The sequence below is a fragment of the Lacerta agilis genome, chromosome 14 (genome assembly GCF_009819535.1).
Source record: "Lacerta agilis isolate rLacAgi1 chromosome 14, rLacAgi1.pri, whole genome shotgun sequence".
Taxonomy (NCBI): domain Eukaryota; kingdom Metazoa; phylum Chordata; class Lepidosauria; order Squamata; family Lacertidae; genus Lacerta; species Lacerta agilis.
Window position 1 is genome coordinate 10344124 of NC_046325.1, and position 26606 is coordinate 10370729.

Here is a 26606-nt window from a genome sequence, read left to right on the forward strand (position 1 = left end):
TTAAAGCAAGCCCTAAACGGCCTCGGTCCTGTATACCTGAAGGAGCGTCTCCACCCCCATCGTTCAGCCCGGACACTGAGATCCAGCGCCGAGGGCCTTCTGGCGGTTCCCTCACTGTGAAAAACAAAGCTACAGGGAACCAGGCAGAGGGCCTTCTCGGTAGTGGCGCCCGCCCAGTGGAACACCCTCCCAGCAGGGGTCAGAGAGATAAATAACTATCTGACATTCAGAAAATACCTGAAGGCAGCCCTGTTTAGGGAAGTTTTTAACCTGTGATATTTTAATGTATTTTAATATCTGTTGGAGGCCTCCCAGAGTTGCTGGGGGTACCCAGCCAGATGGGCGGGGTACAAATAAATTATTATTATTATTATTATTATTATTATTATTATTATTATTATTTGGTTTGTGTGGGAAGAAATGCTTTTAAAACAGAAGACCTGTTATGAAGCCCCTTCTCATTCATGTGGTGGATTTGGGTCTCCTTAGAGGTCCTTCTTATAGTGTTCCAGAACCAGCATACGTTCAAACATGGCACACCATGGCTCAGATTTCTGGAAAAGCAATTGTCATTCCAGCATGTCAAACTTCCCTTCTGGGTAGTGTACGTAAGAGACGAAAACCTAGGGTGACTTTTCATTACTAATATTTATTGTTTGCAATATTTTTTTCTTTTCACTGCACAACAGTTGTGCATTAGCAGAAGCTAATTAACCAGGATTTGATTAAGTTGTGCGGAAAATCTAAATCATACTATGATTATTTTGGCTTCCAATATATTGAATAACTTCTGCAATGATTATCTCTTTTCATTGCATAGCAGTTGTTGTTATAATAGGAGGAGAAGGGGATCAAGACTCTGGGTTTGATCTTTGGCATTTCTCTTCGGAAGCACATTGTTACAAAGGCTTTGTAATGTTTCTATGGTGAATATTTGTTAGGTGGACTCTTGAAAAAACAGTTCTTAATCTTGAGAACAATGTTCATTGAATTAAATTTCATTTCCCCCCCAACCCCAGAAATGGAAATTTGTGTCACTTGTCCAAATGATCAATATCCAAACAAAGGTCGGGATCAATGCATTCCTAAGATTCCAAACTTCCTGGCTTTTGATGACACTTTGGGCATTGTTCTAATTTCCTTTGCGGTTTTGTTGTCTCTGACCACAATTTTGGTGCTTGTCGTCTTCATTAAATGCTGGGACACTGCAATAGTCAAAGCCAACAACAGAGGCCTCACCAACATTCTCCTCATCTCCCTCCTCTTGTGCTTCCTCTGTTCTTTGCTGTTCATTGGAAGGCCTAATGAGGTGACCTGTCTTATCCGACAAACTGCTTTTGGGACCATTTTCTCTGTCGCCCTCTCTAGCATCCTGGCAAAAACAATCTCTGTGGTTTTGGCATTCTTGGCTACTAAACCGGGATCCAGGATGAGGAAATGGATTGGAAAACGATTGGCTTATTCCATAATCATCTCTTCCTCCAGTACTCAAGTAGGGATTTGTATTCTGTGGTTGGGAACCTTTCCACCATTCCCAGATGTGGACACACCCTCAGGGACTGAAGAAATTGTATTGCTATGTAATGAAGGCTCAAGCATCATGTTCTACTGTGCCTTGGGCTACATGGGCTTCTTGGCAACCATCAGTTTCAGTGTAGCTTTCCTAGCCAGAAAGTTACCTGACAGATTCAATGAAGCCAAGTTCATCACTTTCAGTATGTTGGTCTTTTGCAGTGTTTGGCTCTCTTTCATTCCTACATACCTGAGCACCAGAGGAAAATACATGGTGGCTGTGAAGATTTTCTCCATTTTGGCTTCCAGTGCAGGGTTACTGGGATGTATCTTTTTCCCTAAATGCTACATTATTGTCATGAGGCCTGAACTTAACAAAAAAGAACAGCTAATACAGAGAAATAAATGAATAATAAATAAATAAAATGTTTTTTATTTCCCTGCACAGCAAAACATAAAATAGCTAAAGGGAAAAAAAACCTGATACTTTGTGAAATAATGAAAGTATTTCAGCATTTATTATTATTGTGGGGTGGTTTTGAGATCAATATTTTTTATTTTAAGTTATATTTCTTTGTGGAAGCCAGCCTGAAGCTCTTTACTCTCTTTTAAGTAAAATTATAGGCTAGTCTGGAATATTCACTTTTATTTTAATATAGCTTTTTTGTTTTTAAATGGAATCTTTGTATGATTTATTACTTCATTGCTTGAGTATAAAGAAAGGACTCAATGAAACAATGCTAGTTTGTGTAATAACTAACTTTTGTTGTATTGCATCCATAAACTTGTACATATGAAACAAGATCAAATCAGTTTTCAGTTTTTGGTACAAATCTTTTTTTATAATGTATCATAAAACATACATTCTGTTTATACTTATGAAGAATGGGTGCATCCCACCTCTGCCCTGAGTTTCACTCTTTTTTCATGCTTTTATGAAGGGAAGTAATGGGACATTAAGAAAATCAAAAGGAGGGGACTCTGTGCCAGATGGCAAAGGGAGGGGCCCCTTTCTCAATTCAGAGTTAATTTGGAAGACAAAGGAGTGTTTTAAAGTGGAGCTTTAGAGTTGAGTTGAGAACGGAAGTTGATGCATGATGAGACCTAGGGGGGAAAGTTGTACTCTGGTAAAGGCAGCAGTCTTTAAAACAAATGAAGCTGGAGAGAGGATCAGAGGCATGGATTAGGTCAGTTTGAATCTAAGGTTGCAGCTACATGAGAAGCAAGACCTTCATGGGATGATTATGCTGTGATCGCCTCCATCGTAGGCTCAAGTTGTACATATATGTTTGTAAATAAATCATATACAGTGGACCCTTGAGTTACGTTACCTTTGGGTAATGTAACTTTTGGGTTGCAAACGCTCTATGGCATCACCTGCGTGTGCAGAAGCAGCGCCTCTTCTTATGAAATTTTTGGGGTGCCCCGGACCCCCAGAATGAATTAAATTTGTATCCGGAGGGTCCACCGTATCAGAAAGATACCACCATCTCCACAAAAAACCAAAAAACCAATGAGCCTTCAAAAAGAAACTCCCTTGATTCTAGCACCACTCGGAGAGTGGGGTGGCTTGTCTAATGCCTAATGCATGGTTTTTAGTGCATGACATGTGTAGAAATCAGCTTCTTCCTAAAATCAAGCCCTCTTCCATCCTACACACAGGTCCTTTCCAAGTTCCACTACTATTTGAATATATATATATAGCTGTTATGTAATGTGTTGATGTGCATAGGGAGCTCTCATTTTCAATACTAAAAATGAAGGGTACCTGAACTATTATTTATATGCCACCCATTTGACTGTGTTGTCCCAGCTACTCTGGGCAGGTAACATTTGTTTGTAACTATTTCAAGACAATTTGCAGTAAAGTTTGAAACTCTTCCTTATGATTGAAAGCATTCATTTCTTCTCTGCATATGGTCCAATTAAGGGGGTCCATTGCAGCAATAATAGGTTATGGTCTCTAATAGGTTATGGATCTAACATTTAGCACATCAAGATGAGATGAAATATAGAAAGTTGCCTGCTTGAAACCCTACAATTTTTATTTTGGGGGTTGAATACAAACACTGTTACGGTGCTCTGTTTTGTTTTTCCTTGTGTGCCAAACGCAATGAATGGAAGGTCCTTCCATGTCTTCTATATTACAAATCCAGCCAAAATCACATCAAAATTATCTGAGATCTTAATTATTCGGAAACCTTTTGTTCTAGAAATATATTTCCTAAAAATATTAACAACAAAAACAAACAAACAAAATAAATAAAAACATTGTGATCTAAATAAAGAGTGAGAACAATACATAATGCATAATTACTGGGGGGGGGGGCGGAACCAAGAGGACCAAATAGTAAAGACATCAAAATTTCAAAATAGCGGATTACATTGATATACTTTAATATAACATGTTCTTCATATTTGGATTAACAAAAAAGCTACCTGCTACCGTTATTAATGTACTTTATTCTCCCTCCCCTTCTCAACAATCTTGATCAGTCATTAGGCCAGCAGAGTTAAGTTTAGATTCCTAGTTCCTCCTTAAATTTCAGGGGTTTGAGATGAACATTTCTGTGAATTTTTGACTCTCATGGTCAGAATACCATTGAATATGAATTAAATAATATAAAATAAATAGGTTTCAGAACACCACCAGGAAAATTGCTGAAGTAATTTAGTTCTTCTCAGTTGATTGTATCACACCTCTTTAATGATCCTGCATAGGATTCCAAGAGGGTGAAAGAAAACACAAAGTCTTCTGTAATTTATATCTTTCTTCGTATTAGTTGTTCTCTAGTGTTCAACTCAGGCCTGATCAGAATAATGTAACATTTGGGGAGAAAGATGCAATTCAGCAGCCCAGCACTGGAGGTCAAGATGGAGAAGATCTCCACAGCCACCATGTATTTTCCTCTTGTGCTCAGATAAGTTGGAACAAAGGTCAGCCAAACACTGCAAAACACCAACATGCTGAAGGTGATGAACTTGGCTTCATTGAAACTGTCTGGCAACTTCCTGGCTAGGAATGCCACACTGAAGCTGACAAAGGCCAGGAAGCCCATGTAGCTCAAAACACAATAAAACATGATGGTTGATCCTTCATTACAGAGCACAACCATTTCATCAGTCAATGAGCTCATGTCCAAATCTGGAAATGGAGAAGAAGTTGCAAGCCATAAAACACAGAGGCCCACTTGAATATTGGAACAAAAAAGGACAATGGAATAAGATAATCCTTTCCCTAACCATTTTCTCATCCGGGATCCTGGTTTGGTGACCATGAATGCTAAAACCACAGAAATCGTTTTGGCCAAGATGCAAGAGAGGGACACAGTGAAGACAATGCCAAAAGCAGTTTGTCGGAGAAGGCAAGTCACCTTGTTAGGTTTTCCAATGAACATGAAGGAGCAGAGGAAACAGAAGAGGAGGGAGGTGAGGAGAATGTAGGTGAGGCTTCTGTTGTTAGCTTTGACTACAGCTGTATCCCGGTGCTTAATGAAGATGCCCAGCACCAGAACTGTGATCAGAGAGGGAAATAGTGCAGAGGAAGTCAAAACAATGCCCAAAGTGTCATCAAAAGCTAGGAAGTTTTGTGTCTTAAGATTGCATTGATCCTTTCCCTTGCTTGGATATTGATCTCCTGGACAGGTGACACACGTTTCCAAACCTGAAAAACAACAACATGAACAAGGTAGGACCAATTAAAAGCATGAAAAATGATTCTAACAAAGCGGAACCATATAGACTTTTGAATTCGTCTTCAAACAATGATGGCAGAGATCAAGCCTGGAATTTTCTATAAGAATATGTGAGTTGTAGTGGCTTTAAACTCCTTTCAAGTTAAAAGTGTGATAATTACAAATGTAACCATATTTTGTGAAGCAAGAGATACAGTAAATCAAATTGATGCAACTTCTTATCTCCTCCTCCTCTTGCCCTGTTCTGAAGGAGAGACTGTCACCTCTTTCCTCTCCTGACCTCACCATTTCTCTAACTTTCAAGTTCATCTTTTATTTTTCATAAATCTGCAGCTCTGCATTTATTCCTCATTTATGATACTGTCATGAACGATCCAGCTCACAGGGAAGACTTGTAGACAGCCCCCATTGAAAGTTTGCAGCCAACTGAAGAAAGCTGCCAGGAACAGAGAGGGTTAACTGCCATGCAGGATGAGCGGTGGTTCGTGCCAACTCCCCCGCCCCTTGGAATGCTGGTTGATAAGGGAATGGTGGAGAGCCAGCCAGAATCCAGCCAATACTCTTGGAATGTGCCTATTGGCGCAGACAGAGAAGGAAGCAGTTTGTCAGAACGGGATGAGATGAGAGCTAAGCCAACCCCTCTTAAGAATAGGCTAAGGGAGGGCTGTTAGACAGGAAACAAAGCATAAGGCGCAAAGTGAGAAAGTTCAATATCTTCTGTAACCGGAAGGCATCTTCAGAAGGGTCATCTTGATTGATAATGGAGAAGGCTGTGTTAAAGTCATCCGGAGCTATCTGTTTGTTTTGACACTGAATCATCCTTTTAAATTAACTGCGCTTACTGTGTTATGAAGGCAGGGACTGGACTGCTGACAGATACCTACAAAGAACTTTGTTTTTAAAAAAGCAAGAGAATGTGTCCTACCCTCCTCATTGGAGTACATCCCGTCAGGACATGGAGCACAATCATAGCAGCAAAATTTTTCTCCCTCTTTCTTTTTCTTCCCATATCCAGGTTGGCACATTTCATTACACATGCAAAGTGGGGGCACCTATCAAAAAGTATAGGTTGTTTTTTTTTTCTAAATGAAGAAAACACTTGAGGAATTCATCTGCATCAGACTGGTAAGTCTAGAATCCAAAATTCTAAAATACTGTTCATCTAGATATGGCTTCTAACCTTCAAATCCTGGAAAGTGTCAGTTTGAGAGTGTGGCACAGCTACTCCATTTTTAAAAAATTGAGGCTGCACTCAGTCTTTGCTTGCTCAGATCATCACTTGATTCTGAGGAATAAGACCTCTTCAGCAGGCCTTGGAAGAGGCCAAAGTGTGTTTTGGGTCTGGGAAGTGGTTGAAGATCATTGGGGAGCACAATTTTCCTTAGTCTATGAAGTGGCTGAAGAACTCAGCGAGCATCTAGACCATTTGGGTTTAGGGCTAGTGGCAGGGGTGGGTTTTCTGCATTTTCTTCACCGTGGGGCCATTGAAAAACCACTTTTAAGTGCTGATATGGTCACTAACAGCACTTTAAATGCCATGCTTCAGTGGGGACAATTGGTTTTGTCTTCTTATTTTTTTTTATAAAAAAAATCCTGTTATTTTAAAATACTACTTTTCATTTCCAGTGAATTAAAAATTTATTTGATTGTATTCCTTACATCCCATTTTGTTGGAGAACCATAATAGTTGGCATTTGGGAGATGGTGCAGTTATTTTCTCACCTGAGTGAAGCCTCTTTGCCATTTGATTCTTTCCTCCTTAATGGTGAGCTCTTTACCAGGAGGAGCCTGAGGATCCAGCTTTCCCACTTTGACCCTGACGTAGGACATATTTGGGAATGTGACCAGGTTCGTAATATCAAAGCCAGCTGCTAATTCTCCATGTTCATTAAAAGTAATTTCTTCTCCAACACTGTTGTTGAATGAAATTATACGAAGGAATGAGTGGAGCTAGATGGAAAGAGAGAGAGAGAGAGAGAATAAAGCAAATTAAAAAGTGTGACATTCCTACTAAGATTCTGCAGTATAGAGTGAAGGCTTCAATGAAAATAATACATTTTTCTAACAGCAAACATTACCTTCCAGGGTTCCAGATGATGAAGAGAGAATCTATCCACAGTCTCCTTTGTTCTCAGGTTCACTCTAGCTGAGTATGTGATGTGCAAGGCATGTGCCAGAGCATGGACAGCATTATAGATACTGTAGCTGTGGCCAGTCATGCTCATTTCAAAAAATGATGAGGGAAGGCTCTCCAGCATCTCATCTCCACTACATGGCTTATCAGCAAGAAACACAGTGCGGTTTGAAAGAGAGCAACTGAATGCTTGTTCCCAGAAATCATTGATAAAACCATCTTCACTTGCCCAAGAAGGATTTATGATAGAAAGGAAATTTTGGAAGTTTTGCAACTCTGTTGAGTGAATTGTGAAGGAGATAGCACCATGGAATTTTTGTATATCAGGATCAAGCACCCTGTGCAAGGTATGTAATGTGAAATCAATTTGGGCTGTCGTAATCCACACCTTTGTTGTGGATAATCTTTCTTTGTACTGAGGAATTATTTTTTGAATCATATTGGTTATTGTGAAACTGTTCCCCACCCATCTAAGCACTTGATTTTCTCCATATAAAATAACGGCCTTAGCCTTGTTCTTCAGGAAAGATGGCACAACTATTCGTGAGTCAGCAAGCATTTTCAGTATGTTATTGGAGAAATGCACATTCTTTATGCTTCTTTCTGTGAATGCTGAACAGATTCCATTCTGGAAAAGCATTGGTTCTATAGTCTGCAAAAAATATTCTCCACCCTCATCATCTGTTGCAATGAGACCTACCCATGTCCATTTGAAATACACAAGTAACTGGATAATTCCTTTATACTGGAGACTGTCATTGGGGACCATGCGGTAAAAGGGAGAGAACTTGAACTGATCATTGACTGATAGTTCAAATGAGCCATAGGAAATCTAAAAGACAATGTCAGACATTTTAGAGTGGGTAAAGGAGATGACTATGATCTGAATTCATGTCTCTCCCTCCTATAAATCTCAATGCAATTAACAATATTACAATAAAATGAAAATAAACTAAGAAACAATGCAAAAAACCCCACTAAAGAGTGATTTCAATCAATACGAATAAACAGCCATGTCAGAGACCTATTATTTCATTTTTAGTATGCTGTATCAAAAATGTATTTACCCTCTCCCCCCATTACAAATACTGGGTACCTGTCATATCTCAACAGAAAACAGAAATAGTCGCACTGTAAGACCTTCTCCTGCAGGGACGCAGGTGGCACTGTGGGTTAAACCACAGAGCCTAGGGTTTGCTGATCAGAAGGTTGGCGGTTCAAATCCCCGTGATGGGGTGAGCTCCCGTTGCTCGGTCCCAGTTCCTGCCCACCTAGCAGTTCAAAAGCATGTCAAGTGCAAGTAGATAAATAGGTACTGCTCCGGCGGGAAGGTAAACAGCATTTCCGTGCGCTGCTCTGATTCGCCAGAAGCGGCTTTGTCATGCTGGTCACATGACACAGAAGCTGTATGCTGGCTCCCTTGGCCAGTAACGCGAGATGAGTGCCACAACCCCAGAGTCGGACACGACTGGACCTAATGGTCAGGGGTCCCTTTACCTTTAAGCCCTGCTCCTATTTGAAGTTAAGTGGGTTTCTGACCATTTATTTTGAAGCCAGTATCTATCTTAACAGCAGCTGTTGAGCACTGCATTTGTGAAGAGTCTGTTTGCAGATTTCTCGTTGGCATGTAGTTGCCCACTGTGAGAATAGACGTCTGGATGAGATGGGTCTTTGGCCTGAACTAGCAAGGGTCTTTGTATATTGATATTGGGTATTTAAGGCTACCATTCTCAAGCAATCTTCTCCCAAAGTGAATAGGACCTTATATTTTAGGTCTAAAGTCTTAAACTTGGCCCAGTAGCAGATTGGCATCCAGTGCACATCTCACAAACATAGTACCATAAGCTAGTATTCGCTAGCGCTTTCTGTATTAGTTACAGTCTCTAGAGAAAATAAAAGTGTGTTGCAGTAATCCATCTTTGAGGATAGGAATTTACCGCTGTATTACTAGCCGAAATTAATAAAGAAAGAAGCATCATCATTTGTTCAAAATTTAATACAGTTACATATTCTAATTTAACTATTCATTTCTTTATAGTACTCTCTATCTCTCTAGTGTTCTTACTAGGAAAATATTCCTTACCTGTGAGATGCACATGAAGAATCAGACATGGCCAAATATTTCCCTAGATATTCATTTCTACCATCATTGGAGAAATTCTCCTATACATAGAGAAAGCCCGAAACTTATGTGGGTGTACATTAAGGGGTAGATGCCAAAAGCCAAATTGCATACAGTCAAATAAAGATGAATGTGCACATGTTTAATATGTGTAAATTGCCAGATTATTGTATATCCATTACACACTGTTGGGACCAAGCCCCACTCATACTCATATAACACCCAATGCAACTGCAGCTATTTTGTCCTACCACCACACCCCAATACTACTCAATTTTCCTGAATGATTGGATTCTTTTGGAAAGAGAGTAGATTTTGGGGGAAACCCATTGCTACCCAAATCCTACCTGTGGGATCTTATAAAGCCCCAAGATGTTTGCCATGCATAAAGAAGTATCAGAGCTGAGTCCCCCAATCACCCCTATTACATTTTCCTGGATGCCACATTTGTAGTTGGGGATGAAATGATGTGATTTAAAGAGCAGATCCAGAACTGTCCGGTACGTCAACCTTGAATGGGAGTAGCTGTCATAGATACGGAACCCAAGAGTGATATTTGGCAAGATGTTGGGATTCTTGTTGATCTCATCAATCGCAAACACCAAGGCCAGGATGTGCTGGTAGAACTTGGTCACCACACTTGTAAACAAATTGAGAATTAAAGAGAATTAAATAGGACTATCAATCCTTTTATAACAGTCCTTCACTGCTTTAGATAAGGAGGAAACACAATCAGCAAACTCAATAAAAAACAATAATACTACACAGTAAGTAAAAACAGGGAGGTTTTTCCAGCAGCATGGAAACTCAAAACAGAAAAATACCTTGGACAGAGAAAAAGTTACCTCAGCCACTCTTGGCGGATTCCAAGAAATAAAAACACAATTTGTTTGGACAGAGAAAAAGTATAAGTCAATCCCAAGGACCTTTTTGAAGAGCTAGTGTGCTTCTGACATGAAGAGAAGGATCAGAATCTACAGGTAAGACTGTGGGTGATGTGAAATGTATCAAGAAGGGACTGCAAACTGTTTTAACAAAATGACTCTCCTGAATAAAAACAAAAAACCCCCCAAACCTCTATGTTTTAAAAGTTAAGAGTATTACTGTTACTTTGCCAAAGTATTTTTCAATTCATCTTACAAACATACAGAATTGATATAATTAAAGTTAAAAACGTTGTGCAGAGATAGGATTTCTTACAAGGGGAGTTTAATCGACTCCTGAGAAGGGTGCTTCTTGAACAAAAAGTTGGGAAATACATAATCAATATGAGATATTATCCCACCAAGGGCAAGATCACCAGGTTCATGCCACTCATGTGGAAAATGTACTGAATCCGTTGTGGAGCACTTAAGACTGTGCACATTGCAAACTATGCTCGGGAGCAGCAGCAACATGTTGATAAGAAAGCTCCCTCTAATTCTGGTCTCCATGGTGGATCTTCTTCACATCCCAATTGCATGAAGCCTGATTGGATGAAACGTGGTGTCAGAAGTGGCTCTCAGGCTGTATCATATGTTCCTCTCTGAGGTCTGCATGGTGCCATCTGGCCTGGCTGATTTCTCAGGTATCTATGAGCTGTATATTCTGCTGGGAAGCATCTGTTTTGAGATAGTGCTGCTTTTAAAAATATTTTTATCTATAGTTGCATCAGTGTGGAATAACTGTATTACATGTATTCTTGTACTGCTATGGGAATGTGAATTGATAATAGTTATTCTGATAATTATAGGGAAGGCAATCATTTCCACAATTATATCCTCTGAACAGCCTCTGAACAGCTTCTGAAAATTAATTGCTGTCCAAACCATGTTCCTTCACCAATTATGTATTTTACTTTTCTGCTGAAATAAGTTTGAATGAAGGACAGTCAAACAATTCAAAAGACAAACACGCTCAAGGTGATATACTTAGAGTCGGTAAAATGCTGTGGCAACTTCTTGGTTGGGAAGGCCACAGTGAAGCTAAAATATAACCCTAAAATAGAACAAAACATGATGAATGACCCTTCGTTTTATTACAGTACAACTTATTAAGTCACTGAGTACATAGCCAGGCCTGGGAATGGGAGTTTGCCCTAACTTTACTTTTATAATAGAAAAGAAGAACGGAATAAGCAATTTTCCCTTGAAGGTTTAATTTATTGAGTTGAAAGTTGCATCTCAGAGCCTTTCATGTACTTCACCCACTCCTGTTGAATACTCTTCCAATAGTGATTCAGAGGGGACTTTCTGTTTTAACTTTAAAATGTTTGTTAAATATTTTTCTCTGCTGCCAGGTTTATGCAGATAGTTAAGAAAATATATGTTATGTAATTTGTTTTATTTTTTGTGTTGTTCTTGAATTTTATTAGAATTGTTCTAAACCACATTTTTTTAATTAAAATGTGGTAGAAAATAATAATAATTAATTAATAAACATATAAAAATATTGGGATGTTCAGTGCAGGTCTCACAAAATAACAAATTATTGTCCATGGGGAATTGTCAGTTTCCACTCATTCACTTAATTAATTATTATATATAAGCACCATGGTGGGATTGGTACATATCACATATTCAATTCATCTCTGAAGACAATATTCTTAACCAATTCTCTAAAACTTATAAATCCTTACACGAACCTCAAAGTTCACACCCAGAAAATTACTTAAGTGCACTGGACACATCATTGGGCATTTTCCAGGGTCTGTTTGAATGTTCTCCCTTCAGCACTATTACAGGGCAGGTATCACAACATCCCAGTGGGACAGAGATTATGCCCATGCAACTCTGCCTCATCTACATAACAATGGGTAACTCTGTGTCATCTCATACAGATTCTTCTTTCTTCAGCAGCACTCTGTGCCCATCATCTGAGGCCCTTCTTCATGTGCTTCCTTCATGTGAAGTCTTCCAAATCACCACAACATTTTTTTAGTGGCGTTTGAATCATAGCCCCATATTTCAACTGCATATAGAGCATTTGAATAAGCACTTTGCTATGAAATACCTTGAGGGAAGGTTCAAACAGCTGCCCTCTCTGATTTTAATAGAACTTCATCAATGCCTCCATATGTCACTTCCAAGAGAGGGGCTCATTAATGAGTTCAACCAGCTACCTAAATAAGTAAGTTTGTTCTATAGCCTGCTGACTCAAGCAGCAACTATACTAGGATTGCCATATTTCAAAATGTTAAAATCCAGACACAAAAGTTGTAGAGCTTTTCGAGGCAAAGTTTTTTTTTTGGGGGGGGGGGAAGCAAAGATTGTTGATCTTTTTAAAAAATCTACAAAGGGTTGCCATACATCTGGTAAAGATAAAGGCAAAGGACCCCTGGATAGTTAAATCCAGTCGAAAGCAACTATGGGGCGTGGCAATCATCTCACTTTCAGGCTGAGGAAGCCGGTGTTTGTCCACAGACAACTTTCCGGGTCATGTGGCCAGCATTTCTAAACTGCTTCTTCAGCAATGGAATACCATGACTGAAGCTGAATGAATGAAACTTTATTTGCATCAGCCATTGGCCACAGCAACAAAAGAACATTGTGATGTACACAGAAAAAGAATAAAAAGTCACTTATATAAAACACACTTTAAGGTCCTGAATCAGCAATCAAATAGTGGACCTTATTCTGATTGCCCCAGCAATGACAGAAGCTGTTTACCTTCCCACCACAGCGGTACCTATTTATCTACTTGCACTGGCGTGCTTTCAAACTGCTAGGTTAGCAGGAGCTGGGACAGAGCAACAGGAGCTCACCCTGCCGCGGGAATTCGAACTGCAGACCTTCTGATTGGCAAGCCCAAGAGGCTCGGTGGTTTAGACCACAGCGCCACCCGTGTCCTAGTACTCTGTATGCCCAAAACCGCAATCTTGGTCTTAGAGTAATTTCCTGTTTACAGTATGTGTTGAACGCCTCTAAGAGACCTAATTGGAAATGAGGGAGGAGCAATAAATCAGCAGCATATATCAATATTGAGGTCTTTCTGCTCCTAATTACTGGAGAAAGGGAGTTTGCATTGGCTAAATATGACACAAAATCATTAATATAAAAATTAAAAAGAGTGGGAACCAGAATGCAATCTTTAAGGTATTTTAAAAGAATCATTTATACAACCATTTAAACCTAATCTGAGCCTTATTTCTTTAATGCAGTATAGTTTCTGGATCAATAGCTGAATTCTGCAGTCAATGTTGGCAATTTGAAATTTCTCCCACAGTCTATTTCAATTAAAACAAACAGCAAGCTTTCCACAGAACAAAACATTAAATTGGTGAAATTTATTCTTACATAGGACGCAACAAAACATTATCTCATTTACATCTTTTTTCGTATCAGATGTACTTTATTGTTCAACTCAGGCCTCACCACAATAATGTAGCATTTTGGAAAAAATATGCAACCCAGTAACCCAGCACTGGAAGCCAAGATGGAGAAGATCTCCACAGCTACCATGTACTTCCCTCTTGTGCTCAAGTAAGTTGGAATAAAGGAGAGCCAAACACTGCAAAACACCAACATACTGAAGGTGATGAACTTGGCTTCATTAAAAGTGTCAGGTAATTTTCTGGCTAGGAAGGCTACAGTGAAGCTGACAATGGCCAGGAAACCCATGTAGCTTAAGACACAGCAGAACATGGTGACTGACCCTTCATTACATAAGAGTACAATTTGGTCAAGCATTGTGTGTGTATCTAAATCTGGAAATGGAGGAAAAGTTGCCAACCACAGAGCACAGATCCCTACTTGAATACTGGAGCAGGACAGAATGATGGAAAAAGCCAATTGTTTCCCTATCCATTTCCGTATCCTAGATCCTGGTTTGGTGGCCATGAATGCTAAAACCACAGATACCGTTTTGGCCAAGATGCTGGAGATGGACACACAGAAGATTAGACCAAAAACAGTTTGTCGGAGAAGGCAAGTCACCCCATTAGGCTTTCCAATGAACATCAAGGTGCAAAGGAAACAGAAGAGGAGGGAGATGAGGAGAATGTAGGTGAGGCTTCTGTTGTTGGCTTTGACTATGGCTGTGTTCTGGTGCTTAATGAAGATGCCCAGCACCAGAACTGTGATCAGAGATAACAAAAGTGCAAAGAAAGTTGAAACAATGGCTAAAGTGTCATCAAATGCCAGGAAGTTTGGAATCTTAGGAAAGCATTGATCCTGGTCTTCGTTTGGATATTGGTCTTCTGGACAATTGACACAGGTTTCTTCATCTGAAAAGGAATGTAAGGAAATGTTCATTGTTCAAGCTTAATAACTACCTTCCAGAAGCCCATCTTGTGTTTTTACCCATGAAATGTTTAAAATTCTTCTGCCCAAAGTGCATCAAACAGAAATGTCATGTATCACATCTGGATTGAAATGTGGTTTCCTCCTGATATTCAAAAAAGTTTTTACTTAAAATAAGAAGTTCTGTTCATTGAAATGAGACAACCATTCTGGCTGTATTTCAAAATCTTACGAGTCAACAAAGGTGTCAGTCATTTTGACCTCTGTCCAAATCAAAACTGCTGGTAGCTTTGTGTTATTTCAGTCTGCCATCTCCTGGTGTTTTATTTCTTGGGCATTATATAATCATAGCTGTCAACTTTTCCCTTTTTTTAAAAGGGAAATTCCCTTATTCCGAATAGGATTCCTCGCAAGAAAAGGGGAAAGTTGACAGCTATGTATATAATTCATGGGCATTCAGTCTGACTTTCACAGTTCTAATATTGCAGTTATCTGGGAACTTGGCACTAAGTGTTAATCATTTTTCTAAAAACATTGTCCTTAAGAAAATTTAAGGCAATTATAAGTAAACAGCCAATGGAAAGGTATCTATATAAAAACAAGGACTATGCTTACTGGTAATTTGATAATTAAAAAAAAAACCCCAAACACTTTGTGAATGTTAAAGAATATGCACAAAGTAAAAGGCAATAACACTACAAAAGGGCTCCTCACTTTTTACTTCAACACAAACAGATACAGTGGTACCTCTGGTTACGAACTAAATTAGTTCCGGAGGTCCGTTCTTAACATGAAACCGTTCTTAACCTGAGGCATGCTTTCGCTAATGGGGCCTCCCACTGCTGCCCCGCCACCGGCATGCGACTTCCGCTCGCATCCCGGAACAAAGTTCACTACCAGAAGCATCTACTTCTGGGTGTTCATAAGGGGGACGGTATGTAACCTGAGGTGCCACTGTAGTTTGGTGTATTATAACATTGCATGTCTTACCCTTCTCATTTGAGACCATCCCATCTGGACATGGAGCACAAGAATAGCAGCAGAATTTCTTACCCTCCTCTCTCTTCTTCCCATAACCATGACGACACTTGTCATTACATACTGAAAGGGGTGGCACCTGTCCAAATATATAGAGATGGTTTAGCATTAAATAAGGTTTGTGGAATTAATCTTTCATTATCTTATATCAGATTATCTACCAGCAAACAGGAGCGCAAGTGATGCAGAAGGTAAAATCTGTAAGTACAGTGGGACACATTAAGTGGTAGGAATCTCTGCTCTGCTAACATTCCTGCATTGCAGGGTGTTGGACTAAATGACCCTCAGGATCCCTTCCAGCTCTACAATTGTATGATACTATGATTTTATGAAATGATCTTAATTAATAGCCAACTAGAACAGATGGGTTTTCAAAGCTTTTCTGAAGGGCAGCAAGGACAAGGTGAAATGTACATCCCTTGGAACGTAGTTCCATAAAGTAGGGGCCATCAATGATAAGGTCCTGTCTCTAGTGACTGATTATTTAGCTAATTTCAATGGTAGGCCAGAAAACAGAACCTCCAGATCTGAATTCAAAACATAGACCTGCACATGTAGATAAAGGTTGTCCTTAAAATGATGCTTTCTCTTCAATGACATTCTCATTCTCCGCATATTAATAAAACCACTTGTGGTATTTGCCATCACAAAATGGTATTCCAATAAATTTCAGCTGTAATTATTTATTTTGTGAAGTAATGCATTCATTCCTGCCCCTTTATATCCCTTGTGCTCCCATTTTGTGTTTTCTTCATTTTTACTGCCCTTCCACTTTGCTGGATGATCGCCAGCATTGACGCACACAGTTATTTCCCTACCTGAGTCAAGCCTCTGTGCCATTCAATTCTGTCATTATCAATGGTGAAGTCTTTCCCAAGAGGGTCAAGCCTCCCTACTTTAACTCTGATGTAAGATTTATTTTGGAATGTGACCAGGTTTGTAATATCAAATCCAGATGCTAATTCTCCATGTTCGTCCAGTGTAATTGCATCTCCAACACTGTTGTTGAATGAGATTCTCTGCAGGAATGAGTGGAGCTAGGTTGAAAGAGGAGGACAATCAGAAGGTCAGTGTCTGTCAAGGAAGGGAAGGAATTTAAGAAAATGAAGAAAACAAGAGCTTGATACTAATGTTTTGTATAGTCTGTCCTGCACTCAGAAAATGACAATTAAATGAGGAAACATTACCTGCCAGGGCTCCACATTTTGAGGAGACAATATGTCGCTGGCCTCCATTCTACTGTGTTTTGCTCTGGTTGATTTCATGATATTTAAGGCATGTGCCAAAGCATACACGGCATTATAGATACTGTAGCTGTGGCCAGTCATGCTCATTTCAAAATAAGTTGCAGGAAGGCTCTCCAGCATCTCCTCTCCAGTACATCTGCCATGGATTAATGCAGACATAGTGGAGTTTGACCATGAGCAACCGAATGCTTTTCCCCAGAAATATTTGATAAAGCCATCTTCATTAGCCCAAGAAGGATTTACAATCTGAAGAAATTCTTGGAAGTCTTGAATTTCCTTTGAATGAATTGTGAAGGAGATGGCACCATGGAACATTTGTCTATCCATGTTAGTAATTGTCTGAAAGCTATATAGTGTAAAATCAATTTGGGCTGTTGTAATCCACACTTTTGCTGTAGAGAGCATCTTCTTATTTTGAGGAAACAGTATTTGACCTACCTTGATTGCCCCTATAATCCCTCCCAACCATGTAATAGTCCCACTTTCTCCATATATAACAACTGCATTGGCGTTGCTCAGCATGAAAGTTGGAAAATTATCCTTTATGTAAGCAACCATTTCTTCTATGTTATCAGAGAAGTGCACATGTGTTTGAGCTCTTTCTATGAATGCTGAACATATTCCATTCTGCAAAAGCATAGGCTCCATGGTCTGCAAGAATCGTTCCCCACCTTCATTATCTATCGCATACAGCCCGACCCATTTCCATTTGAAGTGCAGAAGTAACTGGACAATTCCCCGGTACTGGAGGGCTTCACTGGAGACCATGCGGTAAAAGGAATGGAACTTGTTTTGATCATTCATTGCTGATTCAAATGAGCCATATGAAATCTTTAAGAACAACAGCAACAGATATATTAGGGTCAGAACAGGAGCTAATTATTGGGTAAAATGGTGGCTGGGATTGCCAAAGTTCCCAACCCTCTGGATATCTGCCCCTTTCCTGCCCCACTTAAAAAATAAATAAATTTGCCAAGCATATAAAGCTAAATGCACACAAGTTAAATATGCATAAATTGTGGGTCCACTGTACTGTATAACCCCCCTTATTCTGGTAAGCATCATGGTACAACCCTAAAGTATAGATCCCAAAGTGACTTTCACACATTCCAACTGAAGATTAAACAAACACATGCTGGCTGAAGTTTTCATGGACTACAGTCTACTTCATCAGATACATGAAATGTTTTTTTTTTAAGTGCCATATGTATCTGAGAGAGAGTTGGAAGCAGGAATTGTAACAGGCTGGTCAAAAGATTGTTTCCATCAACAATTGCACTAAGCACCTGGTAAACTCTTTGATAAAAAAGAATATTAATGAGCACTCAACATTTATAAAACTGTTACAATTTATAATGCCTGTTTTTGAAAGTTAGCTTCTTTAAGTTCAACTTGACTCACTCTCAAGCAAATGTGCATGTGACTGCAGCTGTTTTCTATTGGTTCATGGAGTGTGGCCTTGTCTTTGAGACGGGGTGGGGCTTGCAATATTCAGTGATTGCCCACTACATACAATCGTGTGTGTGTGTGTGTGTGTGTGTGTGTGTGTGTGTGTAGGGGGGCAGAGAGAGTGGGGGTGGCGGTGGCCTGGCAGATAAGGCAGTCTCTTTAACCTAAAGAGAAAATCTCTCTAATAGAGAGACTGAGTGAAAAATCAGTAATTATACAAGAGGGAGTCTTGAGGGTTTGCAGTTCTGGGATATTTGTGAAGATGCTGTTGTAATTGCCAAAGCTGATAACTTATCTCCTTCATTCACGTTTGAAGCAATTAGCCTCTAAATGAATTAAACGAAATTCTTTTACACCCCTACCCCTTTCATGCACAGACCCAAAGGCAATTCCACATATTTCAGTTAATTTTACTTTTCGCCATTATGCCTTTCCATTTTCATAATTCATGGAAACACTGCTAGAAAGAATAGGGAAATGAATTGTGGGGGCAATGAGAGGAAAGCCTGTTAATAACAATCTTCACATCCTACCTGTGGAATCTTGTAAAGACTCAAGATGTCTGCCATGCATGAAGATGTGTCAGAACTAAGTCCCCCAATCACTCCTATTACATTTTCCTGAATGCCACATTTGTAGTTAGGGGAAAACTGGCGTGAGTAAAAAGAGTAGGTCCAGAGTGGTGCGGTAAGTCTTCCTTGAATCAGTATAGCTGTCATAGATGTGGAAGCCAAGGGTGACATTGGGCAAGATCCACAGATTCTCATTGATCTCATCAATGGCAAAAACCAGAGCAAGGATGTGCTGGTAGAACTTCGTCACCATGCTGCAAATAAAGGGACTTGCTATTTCATGGCAGAATCATACAGTGAACAGTACTGGTCCTTTCTAGACCAGAGAGATTCAGCAGTCTATTAAGGAGAAGGCACAGCCAGCAAGGTTAGCCATTAGCTTTAGGAAAGAAAGAAAATGCGCTGTGAAAATCTTTCACTGCATTGTTCCTTTAGACTTGTACACCAGGTAAGGGCTTACCCATACTTACTATTTGCCTGGCTCTTTCCAGGCATAGATCCACATGTTCTCCATGTCCAATAATTCTTTTTTCCCTTTTGCCCCAGAGCTTCCCCCATGAACATGAAATTGGAGAAAAGGTCAATTCAGGGTATGCTCTGAAGCAAAATACTACTACCACCACCACTACCACCACTACTACTAATGACACTCGGACATGGAGCTTTAAAGCAGGCATAGGCAAACTCGGCCCTCCAGATGTTTTGGGACTACAACTCCCATCATCCCTAGCTAACAGGACCAGTGGTCAGGGATGATGTCTGAAACCCTGGAGAGGGATGATGTCTGAAACCCTGGAGAGCCACTACCACTCATTGTATGCAGTGTGGAAAATACTGTGATAGATGGATCATTGGTCTGTCTCAGTATAAGGCAACTTCATATGTTCCTCTTCCTTGTCATGTGCATGAAATTTGGCTGAGTGCTAAATGAGTCCAATGAATTAGAGAACTATATAGGACAAATATGTTTGGATGGGTGAAAATATGGGCAGACTCAGCACCTATACTATAGCCAGGTAGAGAGCTATTCAATCGTAGGACATTAATATTTCCAAATATCCAATTGCCAGTCAAACCACAGCCCAATAGCAGTTGATTGAGCATATCATTTGTCATGCTTTAATATTTCTTTAAAAAGTTTACTTTCATTATTTTCCACAAATTAAAGTAGTACTTATTCATGCAAATATTAAAAAAATTAAAAGGAAAAAAGTGTTTGCTTACAGTGGGTACTTAATAAGCGCATGAGAAGGGTGTTGGTTGAAGAAAATGTTGGAGAGCACTGGGTTTGAGATGTGAGACAGTATCCCACCAATGAGGAGATCAGCCGACTGGTGCCACTCATGTGGAACATCTTCAGGATTATTTCTGGTGCACTTAATGGTATGCACAGAGCACACCATGTTTGGAAGTAGCAGTATCAGAAGCAGCAACATCCTGATGGCAAACTTCTCTCCACACATGCAGACTCCTGTTCCTCTCAGTGTAAAACATAAAATTACCCTGGTTCAAAGATGGTTTGGGTGGCAGCAGACTCTGGGAATGTACTTCTCAAATGGACACGTTTCCACCTTATCATTTAAACAAAGTGTATATTGAATTCTAACTGAAAACAGAATCTTGAAATTTGCTCTACACAGAGAGAGGGCAGAATGATAAAAATGACAGAGGCCTACCTCTCTCCCCCCCCCCCCAAACTTAGCTGTTTATGGAACAAGGGCTTGATTTATAGCCATTTCAGATTTGCTTCTAGTATTTTGTTTTCATATTCTATTTTTGAAATCTACTAGAGCTTTGAGCAGCCAAAATGATTATAGTGATTTTGATAATTACAGAGGGGATAATAACTTTTGTTATGTTTTTGGATGCCATTATGCATCAGTAGCAAAACTGCTGAAACAAACAGCAGTTTTCTGCTCCTTGGTTGCAATTTTAAAACTTGTATTTGTGCTGTGGTTTGATTCCCTATGACTCTAGGGTCTATGGTATGCTGTAACTTTATGTTATATATTCCATATTTTATGTTTTTATGGGCTTATAGCCACAATAAATTTGAATTTGAATTTGAAGTGTGGAAAGATGTTTGAGTATGTTCCTCACTAAAAATTTCCTGCTGTTGACATTGATCATAAGAGGGGGGGGGATGAATTGTACTGTTGACATTTCTACCCAAAGCATTCTCCCATTTCCTCATTATTAAATTGGAGTCACTCTAGGTTAGGCATGTCCAACAGGTAGATCATGATCTACCGGTAGATCACTGGACATCTGCGGTAGATCACTGGTAGATCATTGGCTCCCCCCAAAGAAGCTGAACAACTGTGGCTCCCCTAAATAAAAGCTCATCATTTTACCTCATCCCTGAAAAAAACTCAACAACTTTGACTTGAACCCCCAAAAGTGGGTAGATCACTGCCACATTTTTTTAAAACTCTGTGAGTAGATTGCAGTCTCTTGGGAGTTGGCCACCCCTGCTCTAGGTCATCCTAACAAACATATTTGCCAGATCATAGAATCAACCATTTGATAGCTACCTAAAACGTCATCAACTCCATCTCCCCTGAAGATGTGTGAAATGCACTGCTACAAAAGCTGGGTATCCATCTTCTGCTTTAAAAACTTGTAATGAAGGGGTGTCTACTACCACCAAAGGCCATCTGTTCATTATCGGACCACTCATATTTTCAGGAAGAACTGCTTTCTGATGTAGCAGAACTTTCTAATTAGATCCATCTACTGCTCCACAATACAATACAATACAATACAATACAATACAATACAATACAATACAATACAACACAATGCACACATCTCAAGAAACTAATGCATTAAAGAAATGGTTTGTGATTGTTCCAGAATTTCGAGACTCACGAACCATCACCCTTCTCAGCTTGGAAGGTGATAACCCCACAAGATATTGTAATGTATTGACTGGCACGTGGCAGGGGGAAGAGAGCTTTCTTCATATAGATGTTAAATAACATGTGTAGACCACTGTAGAAGACCATGGGAGAAATGTCCTGATTCTGGGCAGTAGCCTCTTGATGCTATTCTCTGAAAATGGCCCAATATATAGGAGCAGAGCCTTTGTAATATGTTGTTCTCAGTTCCAATTTCATAGTGCTGACTGAGAGGAATAACATGGCCAATTGTATCAAAAGTCCTTGAGGCGTCAAGGAGCGGGAGCAAGTAACACACAAAACCATTGTCATCAGGACCCACCCAACCACTCCCTGCAGCACAAGATTTAATAAGACTAGATGAGCAAGAATCAAGAGGGCAGTTAGCTAGGGATGGGCCAATCCATCGATGCTGGGGGGTTTTCAGGGTCTTACTTTCCTAAACTTACGTTCATCTTTCCATTTCTCCATCTGTGGGTGGTTTTTTGTTGTTGTTGGTGGTGGTGGTGGTGCAAAAACTCATCACATTTTAGTGCACATTTTGCCTAAATGCACCATTTTAAATGGTTCTCTGTATTGTATTGCTTGGTCACATGTCAAAGCTGAACTGGCTTAGGATCCAGTCTAAATTTCAGACTTCTAGGAGGAAAGATGACCATCTAGTCATTGATTGCTGACACTCCTGTTCTAGGTTTCTTCAATTATAACAACCAAAACAACTTTAGACAGCTTGGTGGGAAGGCTCCTGAATAGCAGAATGTACCATATCCCCATCTTGTTTGTTTGGTCCAAAACCAGATGTAGGCCCTAAAGTTCTGTTCAAAGAAAGAGGATTCCCAGGGATGGGAAGTGAACTTCCATGGATCACAGCAAAAAGCCTTCAATACTGGGCTGAAGTTGCACAAAATACTCAGGAGAACAGAGCTGAATCATATCTGGCCTGACCAGCTTCTCCAGTGAAATTTCAATGATACATAACAGGTTGGTCCATTCAAACATAATCAAATCATAGGTCAGCATGGTTTTATCATGGACCAACAAGAGAACCAATGGATGGTTGGGGACAGTGGTAGAGAGTCCATTAATACAAGGTATAAGTGCAAGCTTAATAGAGTGCAAGTACTTATCTGTCTGCTATGCCTACCTCTCTCCTCAATTACTAAGATAGGTCATTCAACAACAACCTTCTCCAATATCCTTCTTCCAAGACACACCCTGCCAGAAGAGTTCAACACACCGTCTATCATCCTGTCAAGCCACAAAGGCATCCATCCTCAATGGTCAGATCACATATAGCCCAAGATAAATATGCCCACCCTACAGCTGAGGAAGACATATATTTTACTGGCATTCCATTCCACCTGTTGCCTGAGGCCTAAATAATCAGTTTTCTACATATTTCTCACATCCAGGGATTAGAAAATGCTGTGGGACACCTCAGTCTCTCTCACATGTCTAGCTTTGCAGGAGTGATGTATGAACATGACTCAATGTGTTCCAACATCCATTCAAATTTTCTTCTGTTACTTTCTGTTAAACTGCAATTGGTTTGTTTTAGCTTCTGTTTTGTTACATATATATTTTAACTTAGCACACAATAGACGCATGTAACGCAACCATCAACAGATATTTACAAATCTGTTATCTTCCTTTCAGATATCTTATTTACAAATCTGTTATGCTTCCTTTCAGAGTTCATGCATTTCTAGATGGGTTGCCTTTTGTGGCAAAAACAACACAGGATCAGGGAAGCCTTCTCTGGGCACATGTGTCCCCACCAGTATACCCATGGCTTAGAAGGTAAAGAATCCTCCAGCAAATTCTAGTCATAAAGAGGACATTTTTTTGAGTGCAATTCTCTTATAAGTTCAGGATTCAACTTTTAAAAACAAATGCGTTTCTAGCTCAGAATAGGGTTGGATTCTGCTCATTACTAAGAATTTGTTGAGAGCATTTTCCAGGATTTTGTGGCTATGGATTTCCCACAGTGGCAGGTCTTTTGGACCAGATGAACTCTGAGTTCCCTTCCAACTCTAAGATGTAACAAAAATGTTTGCTTCAGCAGTTTTGAAGCAAACATATTTTCAGCAGGCTAAAGCACTGCACAATTTATTACCTTCCTTGTATTATCAAAATCATTATAATTAGTTCAAGTGACCAAAGCCCCAGTGGCTTCACAGAAGGTAGGAGGAAGAGGAAAATTAACTAGAAAGTCTGAATTGATTATAAGCACCCCAGTGCTCCATAGACAGCTAAGATTAAGAACTAGGGAGAGGCAAGACTCTGTGATTTGATCTGTTTCCCTCTTTCGTTGTAGTGATGAAGTTTCAAATTGTTGTATCTTAATTGTCATTTGATGTGTGCTTTTGTGATATTGTTGCTGCGGTTAAGGATAAGGGGGATAGATGTCCCTTTGAGTAGAGTGTTGGCAGAGCCAGCTGCCACTCAAACCATCTTGCTCAGATCAGGTCAATAGCAGTAATGATATGGTAAACTGAGAGACGTGGGAGATTTCATGTGTGGATGGAAGCTTGCCATCAGGATGGTAATTTTCCTCCTTCTGCTTCCAAACATGGTGTGCAAAGTGCATAGCATTAGCTGCACCAGAAAGAAACCTGTGCGTGCTCCAAATGAGTGGTATCAGCCCGGTGATCTCCTCATTGGTGCGATGACATCTTTTATCCATTATATTTTCCCTGAAATGTCATTCAGAGAGCAACCTTCCCCAGAACTGATTATGGACCCTTTGTAAGGAATTGTTTCCTTCTATAAAACTGTGGTGTGTGCATGTGTTAGTGGTTCTTTATGTTTGATTAGTTGACTGCATGTTTCTTTGAATTCATGTTTCCTTGATTTCTTTGAAAAAGACTGCACACAGGTCCCATTATCTGCCTGCGCTCTGTGTAAATTCACTGATTCGAATGTAAAAAATTATGTCCAAACTTCTCTATACACTCTGCGGATTCAGATATCTGGACAGCCAGCATTTGCCTCCTTCCTTCCTTCCTTCTTTCCTTCCTTCCTTCCTTCCTTCCTTCCTTCCTTCCTTCCTTCTTTCCGTCCTTGTTTGCTCTTTGCTGGTTGATGGCAGCCTTTTTCAGGTAGAAAACCATGCAGGAAGGGAGGGAGCAAGATCAGATGAATGACAGAGCAGGAGAGTGCATAGCATTAGCTGCACCAGAAAGAAGCCTGTATGTTTTCCACATGAGTGGTATGAGCCAGGTGACCTCATTGGTGGGGTGACATATTTTATCTGTTACATTTTCCCTGAAGTTTTACTCACGAAGCAACCTTCCGCGAAGCAACCTTACCTTTGTAAGGAACGGTTTCCCTCTATGAAAGTGTGGTGTGGGTGTGTGCTGTGGTCTGTCTGTTTCAATGATTCTTTATGTTTGTATTATTGGCGACATGTTTCTTTGATTTTAAAGACTATGCTCATATTGCCATTTGAACCTTTGGAAACATTAACCTATTGTAATTCAATTTGAACAGAAATTCAAAAACTAAAGCATTCTATAATAGTATTTCTATCTGCAGGAAAGATATACTTTGCGTTGAAAATGACAGCCCTTAAGTACCTTGATTTATTTCATATTTACGTTCACTTTTGAAAATAACTAAATGCCAATAGCTACTGGCAAAAGAATCTGCTATGGAACCAAAAGAAAATCTCATAAAAGCATTCTAGAAGGGAATGGGTTTTCATCTATTCCTTTCTTGAAAGAGTTAACTAAAGAGAATCTGAGAACCATAGCAGCAAAAGAAAAAGAAGAAAAGTTCTTCTTTTTCAGGCTTTCTTTACTATATGGTAAGAAGCCACCAAGATATTTGAAGAAAAATGCAGTGTGTTCCCAAACTGCTGCTCAATAGCAGATTCCCACTTGCACAATGGGATTTTCCACTTCTCTCATTTGCAACCTCCCCTCAAAACATGCTCCCAGAAGGCTAGAGTACTCCCCCTGACCCCAGGGGAGAGTTTCAAGTACACACAGAAAGAGGAAAGGAAGGGGGAGTTTCATTGCATAAGTGGACCTCTACATGCATATTGTTGGATAAATCTACATTGATTTTATTTTGTACTGTATGTCCAAGATACAGGTAGGTAGCCGTGTTGGTCTGCCATAGTCGAAACAAAATAAAAAAAATCTTTCCAGTAGCACCTTAGAGACCAACTGAGTTTGTTCTTGGTATGAGCTTTCGTGTGCATGCACACTTCTTCAGATACACTGAAACAGAAGTCACCAGATCCTTAAATATAGTGAGGGAGTGGGGAGGGGTATTACTCAGATGCTACTGGAAAGAATTTTTTTATTTTGTTTCGTGTATGTCCAAGAGTAAGAGATTGCTGGAAATGGGATGTACTAGAGTATAGAAACGAATTCATTAAAGTGGAGTTTGTTTGTTTTGGGGACCATCTGTGTTACAAAACAGCTTAATAAAGGGGTCGGCACTGTCTGTCTATAGGGAACAGCTTGGCACCTGTAGGCAGTGCTCACAAAGACCCCACACTGAAACATTACCAGTTACCAGTGTAGAAAATGCTGAGCTAGATGGGCTGGGCTCGAAAATGCCTTTGAAACTTTAAAAAGGAAGGTGCCAAAGCTGAACAGATATGTATGAAATTTTAGGATGTTTTGGAAAGTGCCAATGATTCCCAACAATGAATCACACTTCTGTGGTGCTGTTGATGTTCATGGCATAGTTCTTGCCAACCAGAC

At 39.8% G+C, this 26606-nt stretch overlaps 2 protein-coding genes across 2 annotated transcripts; both read right to left on the reverse strand.

Moving 5' to 3' along the window:
- Positions 1 to 4274: 4274 nt before the first annotated feature.
- LOC117057377 (vomeronasal type-2 receptor 26-like) lies at positions 4275 to 12141 on the reverse strand. The gene is made up of 6 exons (XM_033168219.1): positions 12113 to 12141; positions 9811 to 10102; positions 8042 to 8173; positions 6930 to 7157; positions 6133 to 6259; positions 4275 to 5176 (listed from the first exon to the last, which is right to left on the reverse strand). Exons 1-6 carry the CDS (start codon positions 12139 to 12141, stop codon positions 4275 to 4277), a joined length of 1710 nt encoding a protein of 569 aa, XP_033024110.1.
- Positions 12142 to 13764: 1623 nt separating this feature from the next.
- Positions 13765 to 18985, reverse strand: LOC117057378 (vomeronasal type-2 receptor 26-like). The gene is made up of 5 exons (XM_033168220.1): positions 18950 to 18985; positions 17406 to 17798; positions 16539 to 16757; positions 15673 to 15799; positions 13765 to 14666 (listed from the first exon to the last, which is right to left on the reverse strand). Exons 1-5 carry the CDS (start codon positions 18983 to 18985, stop codon positions 13765 to 13767), a joined length of 1677 nt encoding a protein of 558 aa, XP_033024111.1.
- Between the last annotated feature and the right edge of the window lie 7621 nt (positions 18986 to 26606).